Source organism: Chroicocephalus ridibundus, chromosome 4 (assembly GCF_963924245.1).
Source record: "Chroicocephalus ridibundus chromosome 4, bChrRid1.1, whole genome shotgun sequence".
In the NCBI taxonomy this organism is placed as follows: Eukaryota; Metazoa; Chordata; class Aves; order Charadriiformes; family Laridae; genus Chroicocephalus; species Chroicocephalus ridibundus.
Window position 1 is genome coordinate 27,584,543 of NC_086287.1, and position 17,623 is coordinate 27,602,165.

Consider the following 17,623-nt stretch of genomic DNA (forward strand, 5'->3'; position numbering starts at 1 on the left):
AGAGGTGACAGAGGCCTCCATTCTGGTCTGTGCTGCACACCGCTCCCCAGCCAAGGCACTTAACCTCCATAATGTTCAGCCCAAGATCTCTAAGCATGTTGTGAAGGTGAGGAAAGGCTGTAGCTATAACCCTAAAAGGAAAACTGAAGTACTAAAAGGAGAAGTTATTTCTCCTCTACTCGACACAGCGAGTCAGTGACCAGCTGAGTACAGGCAGCAACAGTCCCAACTCCAGGGCCATGCTCTAAGTACTCAACTTTGCCGCTTAAAATGTGGTGGTGTTATTTTGTGACCGGGGACATAACATCTGCAGGGCAGCTGGGCTAACAAACTCCTTGTATTTGTGAAATAAGCCAGATGGGATCTTCAGTTGGCTCTTGAAAGGAGTGCAGCACACCAGTCCCTGTTGCCGGAGTACCCCTTCTTCACAAGCAGAGACCACACAGCCAGGGAAAGCTCATACTGCGCATTTCTTTTCACTTCGAACAAGACCAGCTTCTTTGCACCTTGCAGGAACTGTGCCCAGCAGAGCCCTGTGGTCCCCACAGCTGACACCCCCAGCCTATTCACAGCTACCTTCCCTTACTGGGGAATTAGTTCTAACCAGTCTATTCAAGAATAAAAAAATACTCAGTCAATCAATGGGTTCTTTACAGCCCTTCTGCTGCCACTGGGTAAATAGTTACCATTAGCTTATAAAATCCCTAATTTGTCTTGCAAACAGTGGATGGTTAAAGTAACCATTTTGACAGGGGCCCAGGGCTCTTTCTAGTGATACAGATAGCTGGATGACCAAATAAGAAGAAAGCCTCTGCACAGCCAGGCAGAGGGGAAGTGCACACCCAAACCCTCCCAGTGGTCCACGTCGCTGCCCAGTCACGCAGCAATGCCAGCAAATGGAGCTGAGCTGAGGGATTAGACTGCCTAGAATTAAACAGTCACAGAGCCCAATAATGCGGTGTGGTTAATTGTCAGACTGAAAACACACAGATGAGTGCAAGAGCACATGGAAAAGAGCGTTCATGTGTGACTAGAAATCCATGTGAGAAAGCACACAGCAGTCCTGAGAACAAGAGCACATGTGTGTGAATGATGGGAGAATAAAAAAATGCACATCCAAGCATATAAATTATGAGAATAAGAGGGCAGTAGGGCAGAAGAGCCCATGGAGAGAGCAGAAGGATGGACTGCTCCAGGGTGCCCCACAGTAACATCACCATGGTCATGTCCTGGTTGTGCCACCTCTGCTTGGGCCCCTACTAGTGACACTGTCATGATGTGCACACTGCACATGCCTTGAAGATGGCCCTGATGTTGTTCGCAGCGACACTCGATTGTGGCATAACACCGTGAGTTCTACTGGTAGAGCATAGCAAAACCATGCCTTCCCAGTTCAACCATCCTCCTCTGCCACAGACACCCACAGCTTCAGGATGTGGGGGAGAGACTTGCGACGCCAAGCCCTTCTTGCATACCCTGTCAGATCCTGCCAAGAGGAGACAGGAGTTCCTGGACACCTCAGGTCTGGGGCGGAGAAGGTACGTTCAGCCCCATGGGTCACTGAAAAGATTCAGTGTTACGGTTGACAAGGCATGCCAAGCAACATTTGCCATTTGGCCACTTTCATCCCAGTTGTTGCCCACTGAGATGCACACAGAAAGCAAAGGACCTCAGCAGAACAAAAAGGGAGTTGACAAGAGAAACCAAAAAGCTAAATATACAGGGAAATCACCCAAGCGTCTGCCCTTACTGTGTCTCTCTGAAGTGTTTCACAAAATCTGATTATGTAAGTGTAGAAAACAAGCAAACTGAATGGAGAACTCATTCCAGGTCCAGGCTGGGCTTAGCAAAAGTTATGCAGAAAGCTGAGAAGGAAAAGAGCCTCAACTCTCCCATAAACCCACTCCAGCCAGGACAATGCCAGCTGCTTCCCTGGGCTCTCGTTTCCATTTCACATTATGATAAACCAGGTGGAGCTGCCTGAGCATGAGGTAAAAATTCGTTTCGTAAGCTTCAGTGGCAACAGGATGCGGACTGCAGTGTAAGGTGGTCTAGTTTGATTAACCCTTGTAGCTGAGGTTGGGGAACTCAGATCCTTTCACGAGGGAAAGAGCAACCTGGGGAGGGAGGTCTGGAATTCTCTGTGGGAGAACACTTCCTTGTGGGAGAACACCCCAAATAAACAAGGACATAAAACAGACATTCTTATTTTCATTTTAAATGAGTCATTCTTGCCCTGCCAAGAATTAATATTTTGATACATAAATAAGATCACACATTCACATTTGGCCACAAAGATACTCACTGGTTTTTAAAACCTACAACAAAACAAGAACAAAAACCCCTTTGTTAGTGGAAATTAAACTAAACAGGTTATCAGCAGGACTACCAAATGGAGCAGACTGGAGCAGGAGAAGGAAAATGACTGAAGTAGATTTTTATGCCAGACTACACTCAGATGTATCAGAAATAAACTGTATATAATGCAATGTTCAATGCCAGGTAATTAGCAATACAAGCAACAATTTTTAATGTAATTTTCATTCAAAAAACATCCCTTTAACTGACCAATGCAATGTAATCTCTGAATAGGGAAGTTTGTGACCTTTGCTACCATGAAGCCCTTCTTCTAGCAAAGACTTTGCAATCCAGACCCTGTGATGTCCAGTATGAAGATTTGTTCTGTACACTCTCGGGAAGCAGGATGAGATTTCTGCCGCTGATAACTGCCCATCACCACTCTTTAAAGAGCAGCCTTTCAGCTCAACAAAAGCAACACTTACCTGGAATATGATTGACATCTGATGAGGTGTTTTCACGGCAAGCAGAAGGGAGAAAAGGAAAAGAGAGGGAGAGAGAAGAGAGAAAAGCCATTAGAGATGCACACAGCAACTCAGCATCCTTGCATGGAAATCAATTTCATGCAAAACCAGAAGTAATTAGGTTTGTTTGAAGGCCACCCATTTGCAGCCAAGCATCCAGCCATGCAAGGGAGGAGGCACTAGCTCCCTCTCCGCTGTGCATGTAAAAGTGAATCCACCATCATATCTGTCCGGAGAGAGAGTTCCTGGAATCAGATAGAACCAAGCCACGTCAGTTCCTGTAAGAATATTATGTTAAAATATTCTACTGTTTTTCACACACAAATGCAAAAGAAAGAAACAAACAAACAACCTGCCTGCAGTAGGTTTCTATTGCACATAAATTCAAGCAAGTTTTCAGAAAAAAGTAAATAACCTGCTCCCCTTTTAGGAGGGGCCATGTGAATTTATGACCAGGTACTAGACACTCAGCATAGTCCCACAGTCTAGAAGAGAGCCCATTCCTTTTCATTCCTCCTGCCCATCAATCCCAAAACAACATCCTTCATTGCAGACAGCAGCAGGGGTGGGGGAGAAGGAGTGCCAGAGGCTTGAACGTCCCACATGTTGTCTTTTCACAAGATGCTGAATTCAGACCAAGTGGTATTCAGTATTTTTTCCTCTTTGTGACATAAGAGCGCGTTTCAGAATCAATCGTATAAACCCTAGAATAAACTAGTCCTTTAAAAATGAAGGAGCAAGATTATGCCCATGATAGTATCCATCGCAGAAAAGGCATATCTTTGAATGTAATGTCTGTTTTGGCCAGAGCCCCCCCAATCCCAGAGAATGTACTTCAAAAAAATGCCTCTCATAATTCTCTTAGCATCCCAAGTTTAGTCTTGGTCTGAATAGCTGCACTTATCATAACACCATGAGGGAGGAACCCCTGAAATCTCATGAGATTAGACCAGATTAATATTTTCCTTCTGAGGCAGCCCTCCAAATAAAGAAAATGAACTTGCTTGAGGAACAGTAGGGCCAGATCCATAGGTAGCATTCTTCCTTGGAGGCCTGTACCTTGCCCAGGAGCTGTGCTGCTGCAGGTATCGTATTTCACATAGGACTTCAAAGCAATATATTAACGATTTGGACTACAACAGGTCCCAGACCACTTCTGCCACAAGCCTAGGAACATGACATGCTGGGTGCTTTGGCTAAGAATGTATTCTCCTTCCCCCAATATCCCCTCCAATTTCCATCAGTATTCCCCCTTCCCGTCCAAACCAGCTGTGTTGCTGTGAAACCAGTGCCACTCGCCTTCCCAAGACACTTGCATTTCAGTGGTGCGTGAGTGATTTCTGTGCATGTTGCTTTTTGTTTATCACTTTCTGTTGATTTTTGTTTATCACTTTGTAATGGCTCCAGGATCATTTGAGGAAAAGTCCCTGTGATACAGCACACGTATATTAAGCTGTCCTTCCCTAAGGAGGTAATAACCCATTTTAAAACAATGCATAAAGAAGGGAGGGACTGTTGCATCAACTCATTTAATTTCCGTAGCTTCTACTAAACATATATGTCAGATCTGATGAGTGTTATTTGTTGCCTTTCCTCTTTTAACACATAATTGTATCTAAGAACTGGCGTCTTGGCATGCAAGCCTAGAAAGACACTTAGCACTGAAAGTTTGCCTGAAAGTAATTATTTTTAGGTAGGAAAAGAAAACAAGTGCCAGGCAGCAATGCATGCACTGGAGATGGAAGGCAAAAGGAGGTGAGAGCAGGGGCAGAAGGAAGGAGCAGAGCCTTAAACGTTACTGCAGAATGTGAGCACAATACTAAAGAATTTACATGTGCACAGCTAGAACCTGAGTTGAGGTGTTGCTTGGGAAAATCAGTGGCAGTCAGAGAAGATGATCATACATTTCAGAAGAGGAGGAAAGGAGCATGAAAAGGTACTGCAATTTTTTCTGATAATCCAGCAGCTGCCCCAAAGCCTATTCTAAGCAGGTACAAAGCTCTAGATCCACTCTGTCCTCTCAGCCTCCCTGCACACCTGACAAAGGAGCGGGCACGGCTTCAGCCCAGGCTACCTCAGGGGCCAGGGAACAGCAGGCAGCATCACCAGGGTGTCTGTGCTACAGGAGGAAAGCTGTGGGCTGTTTAGGGAATAAAAAGGATCAGCAGATAGAAAGGGCAAAGGAAAAAGCTAACCAAGGGATAAACACATTAAGCAAATAAGAGAAGAGGCAGTGGGCTGTAACTGATACACTGCTTGAGATAGATAATACTTATTTAACTGTGCGTGAATTAAACAGGTCATGAAGCTGTTAAAAAAAAGGAGAACAATGAAGTGTTAAGAGCTACTCAAGCATCTTAAAAATCTAGTTTCTCAATGGAAAGTAACAAGGGGCAGACAGCAAGGGGATTTCCATTTACCCATATTTTTTGTTCCACTGTCCCTAAAAGCAGGCATCCACAATCCTGATTGGTTTTACTCTTAGCGTTCTTTTTGCTGTATCTTTTTTGGAAAGTCTCCACCCAACGCAACTTCTGTATACACTAGCTGCATCAGAAAAGTCACTGCTTGCACCTCTGCGACACTTCTGCAGGATTTACCTATGTGGAAGCCCAGGTCAATAGTGTTACTTCCCATACTAAATACAAAGGGAGTTTCTTGTATTGCAGACACCCCCCCATGTGGTACCTGCTGGCAAATGCTGATTTTCAAGAGGTGAAAGTACTTGTTTTTTATTTTAAAACACACATGAGAAAGCACTGCTTTCTTTGCAAAGACAAAAACGGCACGTAGGCAGTCAGTCCTCACAAAAAGACCCTACAATAAATACCACTGTGGTGCACAATTAAAACTGTAGTTGCATATATGAACAAAAGAAACCTAAATAAGAAACCTCTGATGCAGTACCTTACAGCTGGTGGCTTCACAATTAGAAGAAATTTAATGCCTCAAGAAAAGCAGAAGATAGAGAGGGCAAACAGGCAGAGTGACCAGGTTTGGGGAGCTGAGTTCACTCTCCTTCAGCCCCTGTCATCTGAGATGTTCTCTCAAATTCTCTTCATTCCTGGTTTGTTTTTAAAAGGACTGTTTAAAACATGTCCCAAACTTTCTTCCTCTTCCATCTGCATTACCATGCGCCCCCCACAGGGACTTCCTACCTGCCACAGGTACAGCCTTCCCCAATTAAACAGGGAGCATGCAGAACCCATGGCTAACAAAAAGCCCAGTGACCACGGGACTTACTGCCATGCAGATGGAGGTTTCTCCACTTTCTCCAGCTCAGAGCACTTCAAACACAGAAAGGTCTGCCTCCTAACCAAAGAAAAGGCAGAGTTCGCTTTATCCTATACACAAGAGTCCATTTATTGCGCCTTTGTAAAGGGCTGAGCCGCAAGCCGGTGCTGTTTGCTTTTGTTCTTTGATACTAATAGCTGGGTTGAAAGAGGGATCAGCAGGGCTGCTGCCTTTGTCTGATGCCGACCCAGCCATCTGGGTGGGGTGGAAGGAGAAGGAGGAGGATGAAGGGGAGCAGGAGGAACAAAGCAAGCATTATTATTGCTGAGATCATTCCCATGCTGTAGAGGAAACATCTGGGGTATTTTTAATTCTAACATTTTTACAAAATTTAGCAATAAGGGAAGGTGTCATGAGAGTGCACCTCTGTCTCCATCTGGAAGACGAGGACAGCACAGACTTTCTATGCACACCAGCCCTACCAGTACACATCACCTAGACCTGAAGAAACCAGCTTCCGTTCCCATCTCCATGGTCCATTCAATCTTGTCTTCCCCTTTGATGGGCTGTGGACCCCTGTCTTCTGCCGGCTAAACTGAGAGCCACTGACTGAATTCACACATCACAGACCAGCTGTCAGGCAGAAGTATCCTAACGCTAAGTGGAAATAAGCACCTAGAAGAGAACAGCACTGTCTTGTACTACGAGTCCCTCAAGCTCTCTGGCATCCCCCTCCAGGTCTCTCTGGTTACCCTCTCTCCAAACATCAGTGCGTGGAGAGAACTGGGGAGCAGGCAGAAACTGGGGAGAGGAAGAGGGCAAAAGTTATAACACTTAGAGGCATCTTTTTGTCATAGGAGACCCACTCCCAAGTAAGAGGAGATCCTGCCTTTAGACAGGAAAATGACCTTATTCTGAAGCTCATTCAGTTACCAACACCTAAAAAAGCTTTTTTAAAGCAGACTTGGCTCTCATGCTGCAAATACAGAGAATGTATATAAGTAAAATTTCATTAGCAGAAGCATGAATGGTTGGGAACTCTCAGTCACTTACTTTGACTTACTGATATATATGAAAACAGTCCAGAGACCACGGACTGATGCATTTATGGCAGCCTGTGAAATGACTCAAAAGATATGTGATGAGCCAGCCTGGACGCCTGTGGTGTGGTAGTAAGAGATGCTGGTGACTCAGAACCGGATGATTTCCTCTTAATTGAGCTCTGATACAACATTTTAACAATAGGATGAAGAGTTGCGTTTTGGCTGAGCTGGAAACCCCTCAAATTGCCATAAGCAACGTCTTCATTAATTTGATACTTTCTCAAACACAGTGTTAATTCCAGATGCTGATTTGGCAAGTGCTCTCATCCCATCCTAACCTGGTCTGTTAAGGTAAAGGTAAACATATGGTCCTACTTCACCTCCTGCACCAAGTTACTGGGGACCAGTGTTGTTGGTGCAAAACTGTACAGATTCCTTTTCTTTCCCTTCAGGACACAGTGGTTCAAAGCCACCTGGGAGAGTTACAGCGACACAAAAAGGAATAGCATTTACATCATATAAACAGCTTCTAACAATAATTTGCTTGGGTAAAGATGGGCTCTGTAATGAGATCAATTCCAAGCATTAGCACAACATCCCTGTAGTACCCATGCTCACACAGGAGATAGGCACCTTGAAGATTGTTGCATTTATGGCTAACTAGGTTAAAATCTTGACTCCGTTAAATTCATAAAAGACTTGACAGTTACTTTGACAGTGTCATGATTTCATCCCTCATATTTACTTAAAACCTTTTGTCCTACTCTGGTAGTAGGCTCCATCCCTGGTATCTTTCCACTGATTCCAATGGAATCGCCACAGAAGTAAATGTGACCAGTTCTATTTAATTTCCTAAACATTTAGGATACTGAAACAAATCCAAGACCACTCAAGCCTGCGATGTCTGTCACTGAGCTGCACACTGGGATCACGAAGAACTTCATGGCACTAGCAGGTGTAGGCCTTATTGTCTCACTCCAGAAGAATAGGACCCTGTAATTTGTGTTAATGGAGTGTTGAACACTTCTGATTTTATTCAGTAGAGACAAGTGGTGACACATACACAAACAAGTTCATTACAATCAATTACATTTCTCTGTGTCCTTTGTCCTACGGGATCTCTTAGGCTTCAATCTCTGGGGAATAGTACTCACTTGGTATGTTGCACAGAATTGCAGACATTTGTGGTACTGTGCCTTTGCACAGCTAACACTTGGGATCCCAAAGCCCTTATTAGCTGTGAATATAGGAATCATTCATCCAGTACTGAAATGCAGCCAGCTCTGAAGTGAAAGAGACAGATGTTTAACAGCTTATAGGAACACCATACAGCAGTTTAGCATGTCAGAGTTAGAACAACAAGAACTACTTAAAGAGGCAGAATGAAACTTGGCTGATTCTACTAAAAGTGCCATGTGATTTTAAAGCACTTCTGATTTAAATGAGGTGAAGGGATTTGATTTCAAATCTTATCTGAATGATTAACAGTGATTTGATGCCTCCAATGCTTTTCTCCATACTGTGTGCATTCATGTTGTGGGCAGCCTGCCCTGTCCACAGGGTCCAACGTGAGGTTGACTGACACGTGCCTGAGTATGTCACCCTCTAAAGTGCGCAAAGTTTGAGTGGATCCTATCTCTACTAAGGAAAACAGACCCTTTACTTCAAGGGGCCAAGCTTTCTCTTTTCAGGCAACCCAGATCCTCAGGCAGAGTGTGTACTGTAGCTAGCTGGGGAGACATTTGTAAGCAACTATAGGTTCACTACAACTGCCTGGTCATGCCGTTGCACTTTCATATCATCATGGTGTAAACACCTTAAGTATGCCTGCTGCTTTCAGAAACCAATGTATACAGTTACTTAGCTCCAGTGAGAGTGAAAAACAAACAAACAAAAAGTTAGAGAAATGAATTCATAATAATCCCTCTAATTAACTCTTTATCATTACTATTCTTAGATAAAGCTGCTTGCACAGCTTTCAGTGAAAGTACCATCCTCTCCCACGCATCCCAACAAACATGCTCATGTACATTCCTCGGGGCCCTGGCGACATAGCTGGGGAAAAAGTCAATAGTTCTGTAGCCTACTGGTAGCAAAAATCCAACCAGGATTTAATTACTCAGTGTCCTCCAAGCAATGTTGATCTTCACTGAAACTGCCTAGATACATTGCCTGAGCACTCCAGGATGAAGCTTCTTTATATTTCATCCTAGGTGCTTGGGCACTGGAGGAAAAGGGAGGATTTGCTCCCTGCTATTTTGCACAGCACCCCCGTACATCTCCGTTCAGCCAGTTGTGTTCACAGCTTTGTGGAGCACACAAAGACACATAACTGTTTAACTTCTGAAGGGCAGGTGCAAGCAGAAAAATACAGTGTGTCCTCCGTATTCACCATAGATAGAATGAGAAGAAACATGTGATGCAGAACGGGAAGTTTTGGTCTAATGTTAGAAAAATTTGGTAGCAATAGGCTCTGGAATACCTTGGCGACTGGGACTTAACCAGCAGCATTAGGGACTATTAAGAAAAGACTAGACAAGTATTTCTCATTTATTTTTCAGATACACCTGATCTTGTCTTGGAAAGAGTAGCTGGCCCTTGAGATCTTTTCCAATCTCATTTTCTACATTTTCATTATTCTAATTCAAAACGTACTTTCCCCAGACAATCCCCTCAGTAACAGCTGCCAGGCATCACAAGCTAAGAGCTGTGGTAATGGAGCAGGGTAGACCCCAAGGCTGAGCCTCTGACAGCAGCCAAGCGCGGGTACTCGGGGAAGAGACAAAGGAACTGAGAAAATCCACAATACTCTTATTAACAGCTTCCAGCAATGAGAGACTGGTGGAGGTTGCATCATGATCAAAAAGTTCAACAGCCTTGATGGACTCTTCCCTCCTTTAGTTTGTCTGATCTCTCCTGGAACTAGCATTGATGCAGTGTGAAACAGTATTTTAATTTTTTCATTCAAAGCCCTCAGCTGAATATATTGCATTGGGCATCCCCTACCTGTTGCTTTATAAAGGATTATGAATAAACATTCTCTATTCAGCATCACTACAGCACTCTCGATTATCACTATCTACCTCACCTCCTGCTTTAGCTGCTTCTTTTCTAAACTGAAGAGTGCCGGTCCATCGAGACTCTCTGCATATGGCAGCCATTCTGTGCCTACAGTGCAAAGACATCTAAGTTATCTACAGCAGGACCAGTTTTGAATCTTATCCTCGGCCAGTTAGTTGTACCAGGCCATTTGTGGAACTAGTATATTTTAGCACAGGTCTAAACCCACTAGAAGCCTGTCCCCTGCCCATGGTCATACAGTACTACCAAATCCGGCCAAAAATCCAATGAGAACAAAGCCATTATGCTTGTCAGAAACACAGGCTGACAAGTTTATGAATAAGAAATACAGTCTGTGTTTGAACAAATCGGCCTAAGAGCACTCTACCTCTCCGGAGATTCTTGTTCCTCACGAGGGCCTGGTGCAGATCCAGAGCACCTCTTCTCTTTCTGTTTAGCAGTATCATACACACATCTGTCCTAGAATTCACTTGGAGCACTTGGGCCAAGAACAAGCTAGAGCTCCTGTGAAGGAGGAATAGATACCAGAGCACAAACAAGGCATGTCATAGAAAAACATGGACACTCTGATAGTGCGTGCCCGTGTTACACACGTTCAGTACACAGCCTCCTCCACAAACACTACGATTTGTCATTCAATGTTCCATGCAAACAGCAAAAGCCACCATATGGTTCATCATATTATGTACTAGAAGTGCCAAAGCTTTTTCCACCTGAGTGGCCACTCACAGAAAAAAAAGAGACTAAATGACTTTCCTGCCTTTAGCCACAATATTTGGGATCACTATTTATAAATCATTCATATATTAGGAGCAGTGGCACGGTTACACAGAAAGCTGTTTTTGCATTTTCATAGGTCATCTTCAGTAGTAAAAAGAGGAAGACCATTTCTCTTTCCCTTCCCACTTGGATGAAACAAGAACCTATGACCTTCTAAAAGCATACAATGCTTATACTTCTGCCTGTTTTTTCACACTTCTATAACATTACCTAGACATCTCTGTACATGCTTCCACGCTTGTGGCTGGAAACTCCTGTCCTCATTCAGGTTTCCCTTCAAGGTGAGACAGCCTCACGCTATGCAAAGCTTTTCAAAAACTTCTTGCAAGAGAGTTACATTCCCATGGACAGCTGCGTCCTCATGTTCTAACTACATTTGTAGTTAGACAGTTCCCATTACAAGCTAAATGTTCTCTTGACTTTAACAAGGACTAAATCAACCAATGTGACATTTCAATGGCTGCATTCTTGTAAGCTGGAGGTGACTCACACAACAGATCTTAGGGATACAGGAGCCAGTTTCTCTGTAACAGCCTTCCTATTTTAATTGATTTGGGCATCAGGAAGGGATGGCAACCAGACGGATCTCCCTAAATGAAATACCCCCCCCAGCCAGGAATGCCTTCCCTTGATTCACCAGCATAGCTGCTACTTCTCAGATCTCTCAGATCCAGCAAAAGCAATAATGCTAGAAGGTTATCAGGCCATAAAGACAACAAGGAGCTTGCTGATGATGATGCACAACGGTGGACTTTCCTATGCTGACTACCACTAAAATCAACCTATTGAGCAGTCTTGTGGCTTACACTAAAGTGAACTAGTCATGTGATCCAAGAAGCTAAAACTAGTTTCATTGCAGGCACTCTGCTATCTGCTCAAAGTACAGGAATCAGGCCCGTCGTGTTTCACCTTTGTCTGCACCACCTGCAAGACTGACACAGAGACAGGAAACCAAGGCATTACCCACCATATGCCACAGAAAAAGTGTACCTGTCCTCCTGTTGAGCAAGAACCTGCACCCATGCGGAGTATTTTCAGCTTTGTCTTGTTCTCAGACCTTCACCATGACAGCTACCAAAGGCATTTACTACCCCCAAATCCATTGCAAATTGTGCTGCCTCCACTTCTCTCTTATCATCCAAAAAATGATGGACAGGAATGAACTTTGGGCATATTCCCTGTGACATACACAGCACTGAGGATATTCAATAAATAGTAACACAAAGAATGGAAAAAGGAGTTAACACAAGGAGATTTGGAAAAAAAGTGATAAGTAAGCACAGAAAGGGCTCGTTAAGCCTATGAAGTGGCCCAAGCTATAATCTATTTGCTGTACCCAAACTTGGAATTAATAAAACAAATCCCTCGATAAGTCTGACAGAGTTATTAGAGGATGCTAATATTCCCCTCAAAGCAATCTGAAGAAGCAGAGCAGGAGCCACAGGAGGCTGTGACTAGCCTAGTCAGGCAAGGGTGGTGGGAGAGGAAGGAGGACCTTCTCCAAACCCACCTGACTCTCATTGTCAGCATTGCCTACTCCTACCCAGCCTGCTCTAGAAAGGATCAGAGGCTGCAGAACAAGGGGGAAACCTGCAAGGAGGAAAATTCCTCATCCCCACTTCTGCTGCCAACCTAATTTTACATGAGGCAGGAGAGAGGTGCTGCTCCACTGGTTGAGCTCTGTGCTATCTGAGCCCTTCCCTGCTCCCTGCAGGCCTGGGTGCCAGGCCACAGCAGGGAGGACATCCTGTACCACCGGCCTCAGAGGCCACCACCTAAGCTCTGAAGAAGCAGCAGCTTGTGCATCTTTGGAGGGCAAGGAACACTCCTTTGCCTGGTTATGCCTGGCACTTACCAGTGCCATATGCCAACACTCCTTGTGCTGCATCACAGCATCCCAAGACAGAAATGGCATAGTACATCCATCTGCAAGGCACACAGACGTCCCACAGAAATTGAGAGGTGGCATTTTCCACATTAAAAGGGAGCTCTAGCAGGCTCCACCCAGTAGCCCAGATACTTTATCTTCAGTATCATAGTATCCCTGTGGGAAGGTCTAAGTAGAATTATTAGCGTTTCACCACGATGTTACACACCTCCCTAAGATTCCTGAGATTATACATCTCTTCTTGAAAAAAAGAGGGAGGAGGGGAAATAAAACTCTCACTTTATTTCTCAATACTGATTATAGCTAATATGGAGTCAAATCCAGGTTTATTACAGGATTCAGATTGGATTAATTTGTAACTCAGTTCTGTATTGGCAGCCTTGTGGAAGACACTATATTTGAGGAGTTAGTGATCTTGACCAGGCCATGTCTGCTCTGTTGGGCAGGAGTAGACAGTGCACGGGAGCCTGCTGGAGTGTCCCGTGCCGGCCTCTGCTGTGTGCTGGTGGGTGTTACAACAGAGATAACCTCACAACTCGTCAGGAGAAGACAGATGATTCTGTTTGCTACTCAAAATAAAAAGCACTACAGCACAGGAAGGAGGAGGAAAATCCAACCAAGGTCCATCTGATGCTGCAGGAAAGCAGGGTTCCCAGCCTCTGTAGCGATACAAGATTTACTCGCTAGATATATTCCTCTTTTTATTATATCTTATTAAAACGTCTATTTTATTACACCATTTGTTGTTGAGCCTGCACACTATATCTCACCCTTTTTCTCACCCACCCGCTCCCCAGTACAGAACAGTTCTAAGGGAAGCTCAGAAAAGCCTCAGAAAAGGCCACCACAGTGCCGGTTAGCCACCTGGTGCCAACAGGTACTAAGATTTGTGCTTCTGTAGGTCTCTCTGGCCAAGGAACCACTCAGAGTCTTCTGTTCTAAACACCCATCTCCCTGAACTGCCTGCTGATTTAAAAATAAAGAACATGATCTTGAAATTTACTTGGTACCTATAATGCGCTTAGCATGCCTCTGGGTTTGGTATAAGTAAGTATCAACTAATTATTGATTCATTCACTCCAATTCCAATTAGAATGGGGTTCCAGTGTGCCTGTAAAGCGAGAACTCTATTTATTACACATAAGAATATATAGTGCATGCTCCTTCAACTTAGAATAATCACCCTAAATACAGCATGAGTAATCAGAAGAAATGCATCTTCTTTTTCTCTTCCTCCTACACCTACATTTCATTTTTAGAGTGTGTGTTAGTGGGTTTCATATTCCATGTTATTGCTGTATTTGCTGCTGCAATATATATATTTAAATTAAATAGAAGTCATCAAGAGGTTCTACTGGAAGCATTTGCCTTGTTTATTGTTGAAAGGCACTGCTTGGAAAAGAGTAACTGCTGACTTAAGTAAATGTGAAACATAATGATGGGAAACAGCTGCATTCTGCATCTTTCAAAACACTAAATTTTCTTGTGTGAATGTCTAAATGTAGACCTCCTGCCTGCAGCGGGATCCATGCAGATGCAGACCCAAGTGCATAATTACAGGGCAGGGGGCAGGACCTCATACCCACTGAATTCAGCAGATGTCCCTCTTCATTGAATGGACTAGGATCAGGCCCCTAAAATTAACAGCACTTGCATGCAGAAGAATTTTGGGGGTGGGTTTGTTTTTTGTTTTTTTTTTCCTCTATACACAGTCCAAAATACTTTTGATTAATATGTTAACATAATACACATAAGCTCATAGCCAGAACAACAAAAAACAGAGAGAAAAGGTGTAGGGAAAGGAGTGGTACATCTTTTGGGGTTTGAAAAAAATGTTTTAAAAGTTCTGCTCTTTCTTAAATCTGCAAAAAGGAGTGTGTGCTATAAATAGCTTCCATGCTTATTTTCTCACGTCTGTTATACAAAAGACACTGCTGAGCAGTGTGAAGCTCTTCACCTCCAAGCCATTAGTTCAAATCCACTGTATGTCAATAAAGATTCAAAGTTATTTCCAGCTAGCAGTCCTTCCGTGACCTAAGTGAAAGCAGATGAGTGGAGCATTCAATTCATATCCTGGCTGATTTTTTGAATCCAGAAAAGCCATCATCATAATAATTGGCTTCCAACAGTACACAAGTGCATTGAGCACGGTATAAACTGAGAAAGCACAATCCCACCACCAAGACGACTGCCAAACACACTGTCAAAACACTAGCACTAATTGATACCTCACCTGGGTCTTAAGCACAGAAAGAACACAATTTAGTCTCTTATTTCTAAATGCAATTTCTTTGCAGCTGAGTTGTGCCATAATATCAGGGCAGAAAAAGATTTCCACCAGGTGCTTGTTGCATGAGTAAAAAACCTCTCCTCCAGGAACTGTTATTCCTCACCACGCAAGATCCAGCTCTAAGAGTTCATGCACCAAAAGCACAGAAAAGGAAGGTGTTAGGACCAGCAGCAGATGTCAGTCTGTCCCAGGCTGTTTGTATCTCCTTGTGCGTGATGAGGTCATGGAAACCCACAGTTCTCTCTTATTTCGCGAACAATTCATAACCACAGCATGAACTAAGGAAAGCTGTTCAGATTATTCTGATTACATCTTACAGAGCCTCATTCACTGCCAGGTGAGTAATCAGTCCCATATGTAAAGAGCTAATAAAAACTTCCTCCACTAGGGAGACACAGCCTTGAAACAAAACAATAACCATTAAGGAGCAGAGATGCAATTTGTATTTGCATTTCAGTGATGGTCATAAGCACTATCACTGAGGGAGTTGGAAGAAGGACTATACCTTCTTTTCTACGACCTCTAATTGCTACTGTTCTCTCTCTTCTCCAAGAATACGTGAGTGTAGATCCTACTGGAAATGACTGGTAAGCAGTATCCCTCCAGGACTGAAAGAGAAAAGTATTTCAACCATATCAAGGAACAGCTGAAGGATGGTACTCCTGAACAGGCATCTGACCTAGCCGCCTTGCCAAAGACATATTGTTAACAAGAGCAGAAAATGGATCATTCTGTACTGCCATCTCACAACATGTTGAAGAAACAGCCACTAACAATCCGCTTCCGAGTCCACAGAATCACAAAGCTGTTGAGGTTTGAAAGTACCTCTCGAGCATTTCTTCTGACCCCCAACTTTCTTCGCGTCAAACTACAGCAGGTTGCTGAGGACTTCCACTAGCCAAGTTTTTAATGTCTTTAAGGATGGAAGACTATGCAACAGTTGTTGAAGTGTGCCTGGATATCCAAAAGAGCCCACTGATTTAAAGAGAGATGGATATAACTCCAAGTGGTTCACAAAGGTGTATCTTTGATGGGCTGGACATAGTCAAAATACACCGGGAAGTGGTCCAAGAGATGTACTCCTTTCCCCTCCACAGAGGAACACAAGTTTGAGAAAAGGAACAGCACAGATAATTATTTGAAAATAATTTCAAGAACTTGGTAGGAATGAAGCTGGAGTTTCAGTTATGGAGTTAGGGACTCCCTTTTTGCAACTGAAGGCTGCTTGATACAGGTGAAGAGCTGAAGATGAGTCATTGTATTAGAGGACATCCACAGGAAGAAACATTCAAAGACAGTACAGTCTAATGCTGCTTCAAATCAAACTTTAGAAAGTAGACACTGAGGCTTCAGGTAGAAGTCAAGTCTAATGAAAAAAAGTGCATATAATGGAGATACTGAAGGATTACTAATACTGAATTAAAACAGAATACAAGATTGGATGTAACTGCATAAGTATGTGATATGCTGATATTGTTGCAAGAGCGGCCCATAGGAGACATCTTTTTAGCAGGAGCTCGCACACATTCAGATAGCTTTAAGCAGCTCCTATTTAAAACTCATACTCTTGAGAAGTAACTCCTCCTGGATGAGAACTTGGCTGGTATGACAACCTCCTGAATCTGTAAGAAGCCAACGGGTAGTCATATTCAACTGCTCCCCTCCCATCTGTCATGCACAGCAGTCACTCAACTAGGAACATTATTTGCAGGTCATTCTGGCATATATCCACATAAGATGGAAGAAGGGTGAGGTCCAGCGGGACATCTAGAGAGGTATGACAATCCAAACACTGTAATTTGGTAAAAGGTGATCAGGAAAATCATAGCCTTGTACCACCTAATCCTGGATATTAGGCAGCATATATAGGGAAGTAATAGAAAACTACACAGTTGCAACATGGAGCAGCAGATGGAGCACATGGTATCTTCCCTTGTAAACAAGTCTGTCATGAAATATTAACAGAATGTATAGAAGAACATTTATAAAGACTTTTTCAGCAGCCACCAGTTGCTGGATATCAAAAGTCTGGTGAGGAATCTTGCCAGCGTGGAGGCGTAGAGTAATCGGGTTAATAACACTAGATCCAGATCCTGATGATTTCCCACTGATTTCCCCTGACTGATTATATAATGTAACATTATATGGACATATTGCTTATCAGCCGTGCCACAACAGAACTCTGTAAAACAAGCAGAAACACTATGCAGACCAGCCTGACAACCTTCTATTCCAGGCATTACTGTGGCTTCATCTCCTTCCGAGAGCACATTACTCACCACGACACAGAGCTCAAGTGGATATCTGTGCCTTACAGTAATATTGCCCTAGAATGGTCATGATCATTGTCACTGGGGGGAGGAAAATAAGGAACATACTTTTTCTCCAGGATTAGCCATAAAAAGATGAGGTGGAAACATGTGATCCCTTGCTTTTACGGCGCCTAGACAGAATATATTGACCTCAGCCATGGTCCAGAAGGCCA

At 43.5% G+C, this 17,623-nt stretch overlaps 1 protein-coding gene across 26 annotated transcripts in view; it reads right to left on the bottom strand.

Moving 5' to 3' along the window:
• The window catches only part of NRXN3 (neurexin 3), a 1,025,535-nt gene that overhangs the window by 938,220 nt on the left and 69,692 nt on the right, over nt 1-17,623 (bottom strand). For all 26 annotated transcript variants that reach the window (XR_010071082.1, XR_010071083.1, XR_010071084.1 and 23 more), the window contains exon 3: nt 2,784-2,801. Coding sequence is in view for 23 of the 26 variants with exons in the window: in XM_063335033.1 (XP_063191103.1) it covers nt 2,784-2,801 (18 nt within the window). In the remaining 3 variants the exon portion in view is untranslated. The remainder of the gene's footprint in view (nt 1-2,783; nt 2,802-17,623) is intronic.